This window comes from Pteronotus mesoamericanus, unplaced genomic scaffold (genome assembly GCF_021234165.1).
Source record: "Pteronotus mesoamericanus isolate MK-2021 breed Mesoamerican mustached bat unplaced genomic scaffold, CSHL_Meso_final contig_121, whole genome shotgun sequence".
Lineage (NCBI taxonomy): Eukaryota > Metazoa > Chordata > Mammalia > Chiroptera > Mormoopidae > Pteronotus > Pteronotus mesoamericanus.
The window spans coordinates 4,778,210-4,791,627 of record NW_026555046.1 but is presented as its reverse complement, the minus strand read 5'-3'; the positions used below and the strand labels follow the sequence as shown (position 1 = coordinate 4,791,627).

At 40.1% G+C, this 13,418-nt stretch overlaps 1 protein-coding gene across 1 annotated transcript in view; it reads left to right on the top strand.

Moving 5' to 3' along the window:
- AFF3 (ALF transcription elongation factor 3) overlaps positions 1 to 13,418 on the top strand; it is a 539,761-nt gene that overhangs the window by 268,288 nt on the left and 258,055 nt on the right. The window contains exon 7 of the mRNA XM_054586382.1: positions 8,495 to 8,542. Within this exon, the coding sequence (XP_054442357.1) occupies positions 8,495 to 8,542 (48 nt within the window). The remainder of the gene's footprint in view (positions 1 to 8,494; positions 8,543 to 13,418) is intronic.

Here is a 13,418-nt window from a genome sequence, read left to right as displayed (position 1 = left end):
TCAGATACAGAGTTCAGAACACTGGTAATCAGGGCGGTCACAGAAATGGTTGAGTATGGTCACAATATAGAGGAAGAGTGAAGGCTATGCAGAGTGAAATAAAGATCAATATATTTGGAGCAGAAGGAAGAAATAAACATTAAACCAGAACAAAATGAAGAAACAAGAATTCAAAAAAGTGAGGCGATGCTTAGGAACCTCTAGGACAACTTTAAACATTCCAATATCTGAATCATAGGGGTGCCAACAGGACAAGAGGAAGAACAAGAAATTGAAAACTTGTTTGAAAAAATAATGAAGGAGAACTTCCCCAATCTGGTGAAGGAAAAAGACTTCCAGGAAGTCCAGGAAGCTCAGAGAATACCAAAGATGTGGGACCCAAGGAAGCACACACCAAGGCACATCATAATGACATTACCCAAAATGAAAGTAAGGAGAGAATCTTAAAAACAGCAAGAGAAAAGGAGACAAGGGAGTTCTACACGGGAGTTCCCATAAGACTGTCAGCTGATTTCTCCAAAGAAACCTTGCAGGCAAGAAGGGGCTCGCAAGAAGTATTCAAAGTCATGAAAGACAAGGACCTACATCCAAGATTACTCTATCCAGCAAAGCTATCATTTAGAATGGAAGGGCAGATAAAGTGCTTCCCAGATAAGGCCAAGTTAAAGGAGTTCATCATCACCAAGCCCTTGTTATATGAAATGTTAAAAGGACTTACCTAAGAAAAAGATTAGAACTATGAACAGTAAAATGACAACAAACATCAACAACTGAACCTAAAAAAACAAACAAACAAAAAACTAAGCAAACAATTAGAACAGGAAGAGAAGCTCAGAAATGGAGATCACATGGAGGGATAGCAGCGGGGAGAGGGAGGAGGGAGAATGAGGGAAAAGGTACAGGGAATAAGAAGCATAAATGGTAGGTACAAAATAGACAAAGGGAGGTTAAGAATAGGATAGGAAATGGGGAAGCCAAAGAACTTATATGTATGACCCATGGACACAAACTAAGGTGAGTGAGAATACTGGTGGAGTAGGGGGGGAGGTGCAGAGTGGAGGGGAATAAAGGAGGGGGAAAAAATGAGACAACAGTAATAGCATAATCAATAAAATACACTTTTTTAAAAAAAAAACAGCTACTTCTTGGAATTCTTTGAAGCTCTTTTGTACCTAAGTGTATGACCACTTCAGTTACTACCACTTTAGTAACTATCTCATGTATGCTTGAAAAGCTGGGGTTTTCTCGTAACATTCAAAGTTCATTATATCTATCAATTAGTCTTCTTTAACTTTGTTTTTCAAATTATATTCTTATATAGTTTGGGGGGGTAGCCTTTGTCTATAACGAAAAATAGGGATGGATTAAAGACTCTCAACTATAATAATTCTATTTCTCTTTTTCCTAGCATACCTTATTTTGATGCTCTATTAATGCCCTATTTTTTTGCCCATTCTGTATTGTGCTAATTCATTTTTTCTATGAACTTTTAGTTAATATTAATATTGCCATTGTCTGCTGTCATTTTTCTTTGCAATTTTGTGATAAACCTTTATACATCTTTTCTGGGTTATTTTTTTTTCATATTTTTTTCTCGTATAGATGTCTAGAGATGATGGTGAGAGGAAGAGATGGATGTGAATGACAGGGAAAAAGGTGATCCCTGGGCTGGGCAGGTTCAGGAGATAAGGGAAGGGGGATACTGCTGAGGGGTGAAGCCAGGCTTCTGGCCTTGGTGATTGAGAGGAGAGTGTAGCCCTTGGAAGGGCAAATGTTAGGTTGGGTGTAAGACAAGCTGACTTTGGAAGAGAATTCGCTGGCTGCCTTCTTGTCCACAGGTGGTCCTAGCTTAAGGTGAGCCTGGGGACAGTCATTGATTAGATGAGCTTCACACAGAATTATGATTAACCCTTAATTTGAGTTCAGACCCTCACCCACTGCTTTGATAGCATTGAGGGCACACTTAATTTCTTTATGTCCCAGTTGTAAATCCAGAATAATAAGATGTATTTTGAAATACACCTGTAGAAGTATTTAACACGTGCATATAATAAACAATTTTAAAGGCTTGAGTGCCTTTTGAGTGCTTTTGGAACCCTAGTTCACTGTTGGTGGGAATGCAGACTAGTGCAGCCATTGTGGAAAACAGTGTGGAATTTCCTCAAAAAGCTAAAAATGGAACTGCCTTTTGATACAGTGATTCCCTTGCTGGGACTATGCCCTAAGAACCCCAAAACACCGATTCAAAAGAATCTATGCACCCCAATGTTCATAGCAGCACAATTTACAATAGCCAAGTGTTGAAAGCAACCTAAATGCCCATCATAGATGAGTGGATCAAAAAGCTATGGTAACATTTACACAATGGAATACTACGCAGCAGGAAGAAAGAGCTACTACACTTCATGACAGCATGGATGGAACTAGAGAGCATTATTCTAAGCGAAATAAGCCAGGAGGCGAAAGACAAATACCATATGATCTCACTTATAAGTGGAACCTAACCAACAAAACAAAGATGCAAGGAAAATATGACCAGCAACATTGAAAGAAAAAAGAAACCCAGCAAAGTCAAGAGGAAAGGAGGGAGAGGTGGACAGGAAAGGGAAGGGTCAAGTCATGGAACATATAGCAAGGACTCATGGACAAAGCCAAAGTGGGGAAGGGCTGAGGGAGGGAGATGGGAGAGGGGGGCAGGGGAAAGTTGTGGTGGGAAAGCAGAGACAAATGTATTTGAACGAAAAAATAAATTTAAAAAAAGGCATTGTGAATTTCAAGTAGTAGTATTTTAGAATGAAAGTTCTGCATTAAATGTCTTATGAAGAGTTAAGCTATTTTTTAAAAATAATACCCATGCAGCTTCATCCCCACTTTCCATTGATTTGATCAAGTATTTCCTCCTCAAGCCTCACTTGCCTCTTCCAGTGCTCTGTGCTTGGCATGATAATTAGAGACTTCTGCTCTCTGTGATAGAATGCTCCTGGCTATTTATTGAGCTATACTGTAAGTCCTCACTTTCAGCAGTAGGTTTTGTCACTTTAAGAGTAATGATGTATAACAAAATTTTACCATAGACTAATTGATGTAAACAAGAGTTAAGTTTCTATGCATCTCATCAATATTATAACAAAAAGGTGGATGAAACAACATTATTTGAGGACCTACTGTACTTAGTTCCTTACATTTCCCTGGCAAAGTGTGTGGTGTGCATTCTTAAGTGGTAGATTTGGGGAGAGCAGTTCCATGAAAAAAGAATGTGATAGACAAAGCTGTGGAGGAGAATCAGCTGGGGTTGCTAGCTTTTAATTGAAGTTTAGTTGGAGATTCAATGAGGTGAGACTGTTATGACAGATTTCAAAATGTAATGATAGCAAAATGGAGTGGGTTCATCAAAGTTGGAGTAAATACAAGCAACGGCTCAGCAACTCAGCATGAAACAACAGCTACAAACTCTCAAAAATCCAGAGTAATTAAAATTTGCATTGTGCAGCACCTCCTTCTCAGTGGGTACCTTTCCAAGGAAAGCAGTAACTTTATTGTGAAAAATATAAACACAAATTTGGAGATGTAAATTATGTGCATGTTTTAATCTTTTTCATAAACACTGAGCATTTTAAAATGTAATTATAATCAAAGTACACAACTGCAGCTGAAACCAGATTTGAGAAAGCCCCCAAGAAGGTGAAAGGCCCTCCAGTCTCCCCTCACCCCCACACCCTGCCTCACAACCCTTCCCACCCACCCCCTTTTGTGCATTTGGAAAAGAAGAGGTGGAATTCTGTCCTCCCTTCTGTTTTCTGAGCACACAGATCCTTGTCTCTCATTTGTTAATGTCACAGAAGGGGGTGGTAGTTTTAACCCTTTCTCTCTTCCTTTCCTGTCACTTCCCCCTTTGGCCTCTCTGCATGTGGTATCAGAGGTTAGTAAGAGACAGAGTGACTGTGTGTTGGAGAATTTGCAGCATGAAAAGGAAGAAAGAAATTTACCCAAATACTATCCAGATTCTTTTATTTTCATACTTTAAGCATGACAGTGACCTCAGGTTGAGCCCGTTCTAAGGGTTGAGCTTAGAAAAATAGCATGAAATAATAGAACATTCATTGAGCCAGTGTTGAAGAAATGCGTGTGAGTTCTGCCTTGACTGCCGCTTGCTGCTGGAGTGATGTTGAACAAAGCCCTCCAGTTCCCTGGGCCACAGTTTATCCATCTGTTAAAGTCATTGAGTGGCCTAAAATGAATTCTAAGTTTTCTTTTAACTCACACTTTCTGTAATACTGTGCCTCATGTATTCACTCCAATCAGGATGGCATCCTGGAGACTCAAACCCAATGTAGTATCTTCCTTAGATCCCCAGGTGTCCCAAGAGTCAGAAATGTTCCAGGGAAGGCCCAAGAGTTTCCCCTGCCAAGGATTTTCCATACTGTCATTTAAAACCAGGGTTTCTTGAGACGGTTGTTACAAGTCCATTGTCCTGGGCTCACTTCCTCAGCTTTGCTAGGGGCCCTCCTAGTACAGGATGGCCTGATGTCACCCCAGACAGTCAGAGCTCATGGTCGGAACTGCCACTGAGATGACCCAAGGTAATCCATACTCCATCTATGTTGATGGGGGAAGTAGTTAACTGGGCATTTACACTGCATTGCTCTCAGTGTATTCCCTTTCAGAGTAGGATCGTGGGAATTGATATAAATCAGTTTATATAAATCACTTTAAATGGAATTAAAGTGTGATATTCAGGAGAAACTTAGCTTTAATTAATTAGGCCCAAAGTTGAATTTGAAGAATCTTTTTAGTGCGTGGTTTATCTGGGTGAATCCATCATGACAACATTAAGTTTTACTTGAGTAATTGTTTTAAGGTGGAAAATAGAAAGTATACTGAGAATTTAGCATTTATTCTAGTGGTATGTTATGTGGTAGGAAAGGGTTGTGACTTGGCAGTAGAGTAAGAGAAGTGGTATGGGTTTGAAGAAATGTTTTTCAGTTGAGACCACTCATTCTGTTACCGAACAAAAGGACCCATGGAGAGGGGGCGGTGGCCAGAAGCTATTACCGAAACGACACCCTCCTTCCCCAGGACCCCTTGGTTGTGGGTCCTTTGCCCCCCGCCCTTGGAATTATGGCTCTGAATGGCAGAGTTTGGTGAAAAGGAAAAGGAACTATTTATTCAAAAGTTATACAAATTTGATTAATGGCTAAATGTCACTGTTAAACCTCAAAATCCCTTCAAAACAACCACCAGCACACACACCGTCCTGCCTTCCCCCCTTTGCCCAGTTAGGCCAGTCAGGCCAGTCAGGGGTCCTTCAGAAGAAAAAAATAACAGAAGTCCGGGGCTCGGCTAGGCAGGCCTCTCGCGGGTCTCAGCACCATCCACTGCGTCGCTGCGATCTCCAGCTCTTAATCCATAACCATGTGGCACCTTCTCCTGGCCCACTAGCAAGAGTCCTTTCTCCCCTCTTTCTTCCCACATGGTCTTCACACTGTTCCCCAGAATCTCTGTCCCAGTGTCTCTCCTGCAGGCCCCTGTCTCTCCTCCCTCTCTCCCAGTTACCTTCCGTATAAAGTCTTTGAAACCTTTCTGATTAGCTTTGGTGATATACAAAATAATCCTCTTTGAATATGAGGAATGAAGCTATCCTGTTATTGACTTACAAAATGACTCTCAATGGCCCTGCTCAAGGCCCCCATCCCCCATGGCAGCCTGCCCTGGGGTGGGGAGAATATATTTTTCTTGGATACCCCAATCTCTGGACCCCGTTACAAATACCCTTTGGCGGGGCCCTGGCTGTGCCCTGTTACAATTCCACTGGAGACCACTGAACTCCAAAGGAGGTCATTTCAAAGGCCAGTCAAACACTGGCCTGACAAAGAATTTACCAGCAGCATTTGTGATGGTTGCCTCAGACTGCCTTGGAAAGGAGACAGGTTTGGGACAGGTTCCAAAAAGAGCTCTCTGACCCAATTTGACTGGAGTGTCAAAAAGTGAAATTTCTGGAGCGATCCTGGAATAAGTCACTGGGAGGTGGGATTGGGGGCTCATCAGTAGCATGTCACCAAACTTTAACTTTTAGGAGAACAGGAGAGATGAGTGTAGGAAAGGGTAGTAAAATATTACTCCTGATCCTGCTATGATATTTAACACAGTTTTTCTTGATTTATAAGGATAGACATGAATGTGTGTTCATGTACCATTAGCAACAGTGGCTGTGCATTACACATTTTGTTGTCCTTTTTTTTTTTTTAACGATTTTATTTATTTGTTTTTAGACAGAGGGGAAGGGAGGGAGAGAAGCATCCATATGTGAGAGAGATAGCAACCAGTTGCTTCCCACGTGCCCCTCAACAGAGACCTGGCCTGCAACCCAGGCATGTGCCCTAACCATTACCAAAGCCACTACGTTTCGATTTGTAGGCAGATGCCCAAGCCACTGAGCCACACCAACCAGGGCTTGTTATCAATCTTTTAATAAGGAGACTAGAATGGAGAACTCTGTATAAAGATAATGTTTCTATTTTAACTACAACTCATAAAATAATCCATAAGGAAATAAACTTTACCTAAAAACTCTCAAGCTGTTGGATTAAAGACCTAAATATAAAACCTAAAACTGAAAAATTCTTAAAAGAAAATGGATATATCTTCATAACCTTAGATTTGGCAATGTTTTCTTAGATATGACACCAAAAGCAAAATAATAAAGGAAAAACACAGATAAAGTGGACTTCATAAAAGTTAAAAATGTTGTGCATCTATGAACACTATCAAGAGAGTTGAAAATACAACCACAGAATGGAAGAAAAGATATACAAATCATATAGCTGATAAGGGGTTTGGTATCCAGGATATATAAAGAACTTGTACAACAAAACAAAACAAAACAAAATAAACCAATTTAAAAAATTAGCAAAGGACATTCTTCCAAAGAAGCAGCAAATGGCCAACATGTATATGAAGAGATGCCCAATGTCATTAGTCACTTAGGAAAATGCAGATCAAAACCATAATAAGATGCCACTTCACACCCACAAGGATGACTACTATCAAAGACAAAACTGGAAAATAAGTGTTGATGAGGATGTGGAGAAATTAGAACCTTCATACATTGCTTGTGGAAATGTGAAATGGTTGGCACAGCCAGTGTGAAAGCAATTTGGTAGTTCCTTAAAATACTAAGCGTAGAATTGCCATGTGACCCACCAATTCTGCTTCTAGTTATATACCCAGAAGAATTGAAAACAAGTGTTTAGCAAATATTCATAGTTGTACACAAATGTTCATAGAAGTGCTATCACAAGAGTCAAAGCAGAAACAACCAAAATGTCCATCAACTGATGAACAAATAAACAAAATGTGGTATAGCCCTACAATGGAATATTATTCAGCACAAAAAGGATTGGAGTACCGCTGCATTGTACAACATGGATGAACCGTGAAAGCATTAGCCTAAGTAATACCAGCAAGACATAAATGCTACATATTGTATGATTCTATTTATATGAAATGTCTAGAATAAAAAAAATTCATAGTGGGAGAAAGTAAATTAGTGGTTACCAGGAGATGAGGAAAAGGAAAGAAAGGGGAGTTCCTGCTTAATGGGCATGGGGTCTCCATTCAGGGTGAGGAAAGCTTAGGATATCATGCTGAGTTGTGGTCAATATAGTTGAATTAAAAGGCCAAGAGAAGTATCTCCCTGGAACCATAGTAAGCATGTGTACCTACTGTGTAGATGTGCTGCCTTCATGTCTCCCCAAAATCACCTCCTGCATTCTGGGCTGTGTAACCAATGGTTAACCACTCATCTCTGGGGAACTTAAAATGTTCCCCAGGATCATCTGTACCTGGAGCTACCATTTCTCAGAGGCTGTAACATCGCCACAGAACAGGGCAAGGAGGGTTATGGAACAAGGTGCTATGGAGTATGACATCCAGTATGTTGTGCAAGTGTTGAGAGGATGCTTCTCCTTTGGGCCTTTGGTTTTGGCCTGTCAAACCAGTAAATCTAGGCTTTAAGGACAGTGGAATTACGAGAATTTTACTTAAGCCATAGCAATCCTTGTATTCAGCAAAGCCATTTTTATGTATTTGAAGGGTAAACTGCATCCACATTGCAGTAGAGGCCATGTATCCCTGCTTTGATAGAGTCCAAGGCAAAGAGAGTTTATACATGCAGGTCATAGGCAGGTCGTTTACTGTTACTCCTAGGATCCTGACCAGCTTACAGTCAATGTGGTTGGATGGCCCAGAGCTGAGCTCCAGGGCGTGTCTGGTGTTCCTGGCAGGCCTGGCCCTGCAGTGCACAGTGGGGGAAGGGAGAGCAGTCATACTGTGATGCAAACTGTCCTGTTAAGGAAAGGGGCTCATCAGCATGTCCCAGTTTAGGCATTTTCCCAAATCTAAGCTCTATTAACTTTGGAAGCTTACGTGTCATCTTTTCTTCATAACTACAAATCTAGACTGTCAGCCTTAATTTGTTTTTTCCCTTTGCTTTCAGGAGAGTAGATCTGGAGAAACCAACATCTGCGTGGAAGAAATAATCCGGGTAAGGATATTCCTTTACAAATCTTTTCAACTGGTTGAACAAAGATTCCAAACAGAAAGGAATCATGTGGCTGCATTGTCTAAGGGAACCTGTTGTTTGTTTGCTGTTTGGCATTTACCTTTTCTGAGGGTAATCACTTCAGTTGCCTAAATGATACTTTATGAAACAACACTTCTTTTAGAAATCTAGGAGCTACACCTCAGTTTGGTGTATTTGCATGGGCTGAAGTGACACTGCATTACAGTGATCAGCCGGAAGACAGAAGAACAGCATTGAGATGAAATACATGATTGTGCTCACATTTGGATGCCCCCATTAATCATTCTACTGTTCAGAAGCATCTTTTAATTGTTTGTACTTTCCACTCAGGCAGGGTTGCCTTGTTAATTTTTTTTCTAAACTTAATTAGAATCAGAAGCAGTCTGACAAAGGGGTGTCTCGGAGTCTGAAAATTTACTTCTATATTGTTTTGCATGTTATTACTTTGTATGCTACTCTTGCAAACCTGTCCTTGTCATCAATGTCATTGTGAGTGGATGTCTTCCATCAGCCATTTCACACCCAGATTCACTTAGGTTGGGCTGTTGCATCATATTAGTGTTTTCCTGAAGATCCAAACTTAAAATCAGGATGTCATCTTCATCCCACATTTTTTCCTCACTCAAATTTTTTCAGGAACATAATCTAGTAATATACACTTCTCAGAAAGCTGATACCACATTCAGCAAAACACCAAGACAAATTAGACCAAATGGTTTTGCAATTCCCTGTAAGGAAAAAAAAAAAACCTTTATTTGAATATCTTTCTAACTTTTGGACATCCCACATACTTTTTCTTGAATTTCTAGTGTATTACAGTAATATAATTATTTGATTAACTTTTATACTAACCATCTCATTGTTTTCAGGGGTAGCATATTTTTTTGACAAAAATAATTAATTAAAGTTTGAATTGTTAAATTAATACTAATTTTTGTTTTTCTGGCAGAGATTTACATAGAAAACAATTGTCAAAGTGGGTATATTCTCTTCTAGAATTTAAGTATATGTTAAATAAAATACACATTGTATTTTAAATCTATGTTTCTCTGTCCTGGAGTTTTGTTTCAGATCAAAGAACAGATAATATAAAATGCTGATACACTCTTCATATTTTTCTTCTTCAGCATACTTTCCTGTTTGAGTCCAAACGTTCAATGTTTAGGCCATGTTTACCTCTGCAAAATGATAATGCCAGAACACTCCAATCCTCTCTGTGGTGTTGCTATTTTAAAAAACTCTACCCTTTCTTATCCTTTCTTATCTTCTCTGAGGATATGGAAGAAATCTGTCATTTGCCCTTTCTTCTCAACATTCCTAACAGAGGTTAGTTTGAGTAAGAGCTTGAGTAATTCACAGACCAAAAGGATATAGTTTAAGTAGTGTAAAATGCACCTAGAATGAAACTGAATGCTGCAGCCAAGAGTTTAAAGCGTTATTTCTTTTTCTTAAGAGAGCTAATGAGAGCATCATACTCCTTTAGCCCACTCCTACCTTCCCACGCTACCCCTAGAACATCGCACGACTGGTCTGGCACTGCCACAGTCCACCTCTATTTGGGTATGGAACAGAAGGGAAAGCCTGGACCAGCCAGATAATTGATTTATATGCATAAGCAAGGTTAAGGGTAATGGAGATGATGACTTCAATAGCAGACACCTGAGCTCTCTGTAAGTTCTGCTCTTCCTGGAGCCCAAGAGGCATGGTCTAGGTTGCGAGGTACTACAGAGTTGGAGGAAAGGTGTTGGTGGTGCTAGTACTGTATAGGTGAGCCTTTTCCTCTCACCTTGCCTGTCAGCCTAAGGTATTAAGTTAGCTCCTAGAAGACTGGATCAGTGTTCCCATTTTGCTTGAACTGTTTTTCTGACTCTCACCTGCCTCACTCATACCATTTATTCTCCAGGATCACCTTCCCCTCTTATCCTCAGCATGTCCTGCCCTCCAAATGCAAGCTCAGGGCTCCTTCTCAGTTACAGCCTATTGTATTTGTTGTGTGTCTGTAACACATCAGTATTGCTTCTACATTGTGGCCTCAGTGTGTGAAATTTAGAATTCACAATTTTGTTGGTGAATAAATTAATGAGTGAATGATGATAAGACCCCTCTAAAGAAGAAGGATGAGTATCATTCTGACAGCTCACAAACATTCTATTTGCTATCAATCATGGACATGATGTACTGGCCCTTTTAGTGCAGGGTTCCCATGGCTGGTCTCTGCGGAGCCCAGTTTTCCTTATCAGTTTCTCTGCCCTCGTGATCCAGAGTCACCAGAGGTACTTGTTATTTGCAGCCATCACATTTAAGTGATGGTTCCCTTTTGTTGTGGAGTAAGAGCAGGGTCATGAAAAAAAAAGCCTTAAAATGATGAAAATGGAGGTAGTCATTTAACACGTATTAGCATGCCCTTTCCACATGGGAGAACAATGATGGGCCAAACAGATACGACTCCTTACCCTCTTGAAACCCACAAAATATACAGCTACCAAGTTTTTTGTTTTTTATTTTATAAATAAAAGTAAAATGTTAATTGTGATAAATACTTAGGGTTTTATGAGAGCTCACTTACTGTAGGGTACATGACCCAGTTTCAGATCAAGAACAGCTTTTCTGAGGAAATGACATTTGAACTGATCATTGAAGGATGAATAGGAAATCATCCTAAAGAGAAGAATGATCAGGGTTCCAAGCAGAAGAAAGGGAAGAGCTTGGCTTGTTAGATACTCAGAAATGCTAGAGAAGGCCAGAGTGGCTAGAAAGCAGGTGGATAAAGCTAGATGGGAGAAGCCAAATATGCTATGTGTTCTCAGCCATGTTCAAGATCCCATAAGCACAGGGAGCCAGTGAGGGATGTGAGCAGAGAGGGATGTGATCTGATTAGCAATTTAAATGCACCACTCTGGCTGTTATGGAGAATAAATGGATTCAGAGGAAGAGGAAAGAAAAGGAATGGGAGGCTACTGCCTATGTCCAGATGGGGGATGCTTTCTGGGGTACTCACAGACATGAGAACATTAAGGGAGATGCTGGTTTTGAGGTTAGAGAGGAAATCACAAGTTATTTTTAGACACGTTGAGTTTGAAGTACCTTTTGAGACATTCTAGTAACATGGAGAATGTAAATGAACATACATGGGTTTGGAGCTCAGAACAGAGGTCTGAGCTGCAGACCTACATTTTGGATTAATTAGTATGTTGGTAATAAAACCATAGAAATGAGTGAATTTGTCTGGAGAGAGACTAGAAACCAAGAAGCAATCAGAGTCTAAATTCCAACTTTCAAAGGTCAGGAAGAGGAAAATCCAGTGGCAAATGAAGGTGAGAGGGAGTGGTTTGAGACACTGAGGGAAACTTGGGACAGTGAAAAGTCATAGACTCCATGGAAAGAGAGTTTCAAGCTCAACATGCTCAGAATTTCCAAGAGGACAAGAGAGACGAGGATGGAAAACCACCCAATTGATTGGACAGATGACAAAAAGGTCATTGGTGACTTACTTGAGTGTTTGTTCTGTGGACAGACTGGGCAGAATCCAGGCTTGAAAAAATGGGGTCAGTGAGTTCAGAGATGTCTGGTGAAGAAGGGCCATAGTTTCTATTCAGATCCTTTTTCATTTGCAGTAAATCCTATATACAGTAACAACTACTGAATGATGAAGAGCTAACATTTATGGAGTGTGAGACACAGGTTCCTTGCATGTGTTAACTCATTGAACCATCACAGCAGCCCAGACAGAGGCACTGTTCACATCCCCATTTCACAGATGAAGAAACTGAGGCAAGAAGTTAAATGCAACTTGCACAAGGTCACAGGGCTAGTAAATGGTAGAGTTGGGATTTTAACAAGCACCATCTGGCACCAACATCCTCTCTATTTCTTAACAACTATGGTATTTTATTAAATTAAAAAGCAACAATCCCCATCACCTCCCCCTACTCCCTGGTTCATTGATGAAACCACTTAGGCATTTTGCTGTGAATGGGAGGTTTTCTGTTTTTATATGTTTATGAAGTTCAAAAGTGCCAGCTCATGCATTTGTGTACTTGAACTAACTCACAAAGTAAAATGGCCAGTGTTACCAATCTTATTCTTAAACTTCTTTTTTTCTCCCTTCCCTTATTTTTGCTGAGGTGACTGTTTTCAAGTCATTTAAATATTGCATTATGTTATAAAGTATAATTATTTTTTATTCTTTCTCAGAGCATTTTAACCCTGGAACGTAATAAATCTGTGTATTATTGCAAAATTCACTTAACCGAGGGAGAAATTATAACCGAGTTCAATGAAGATGGGTAATAAGGGCTGGAAGCCCTCATGGCTGACATATGTTTATAACAGACAGTTTTCTAGGTTACACAATATTTCACCCCTAAGGGCTCCAGTCCTAGGTGCTTTTTTTGTAGCATTATCCATTAACATAGAATGGTGTTAACATTTGTTCAGCAAATAAAATCCACTTACAACTTCATGGGGTTGTGCAGGGCTGGATCCTAGGATGCACAGGTTTTATGCAAGACAGGTTTAGATGGCAGTTGTTGAGGGACAGCATGCGTAACGAGTGAGCCTTTGTAATAAGAGACCAGTGTTAGAGAATCTGGTTCGGACTTAAGGGATGAATTTAGAGTCACTTTCAGTGCAATATCTGAGCAGATTACCTTCTTGACTTTCATCTTTAGTCATTAATGCTAGAGTCCTGCGAAATATTGATAACGAATATGTAGAGTTGCAGTTCTGTTTATATGAAGCGGGTAACTGGTAGTTGTTTAAATTCTGGAGACCCAAATCAATTTTCTGACATAGTAATTGAACGGACTTCCAACAAATAAAGGGAACTCCTTTTCCC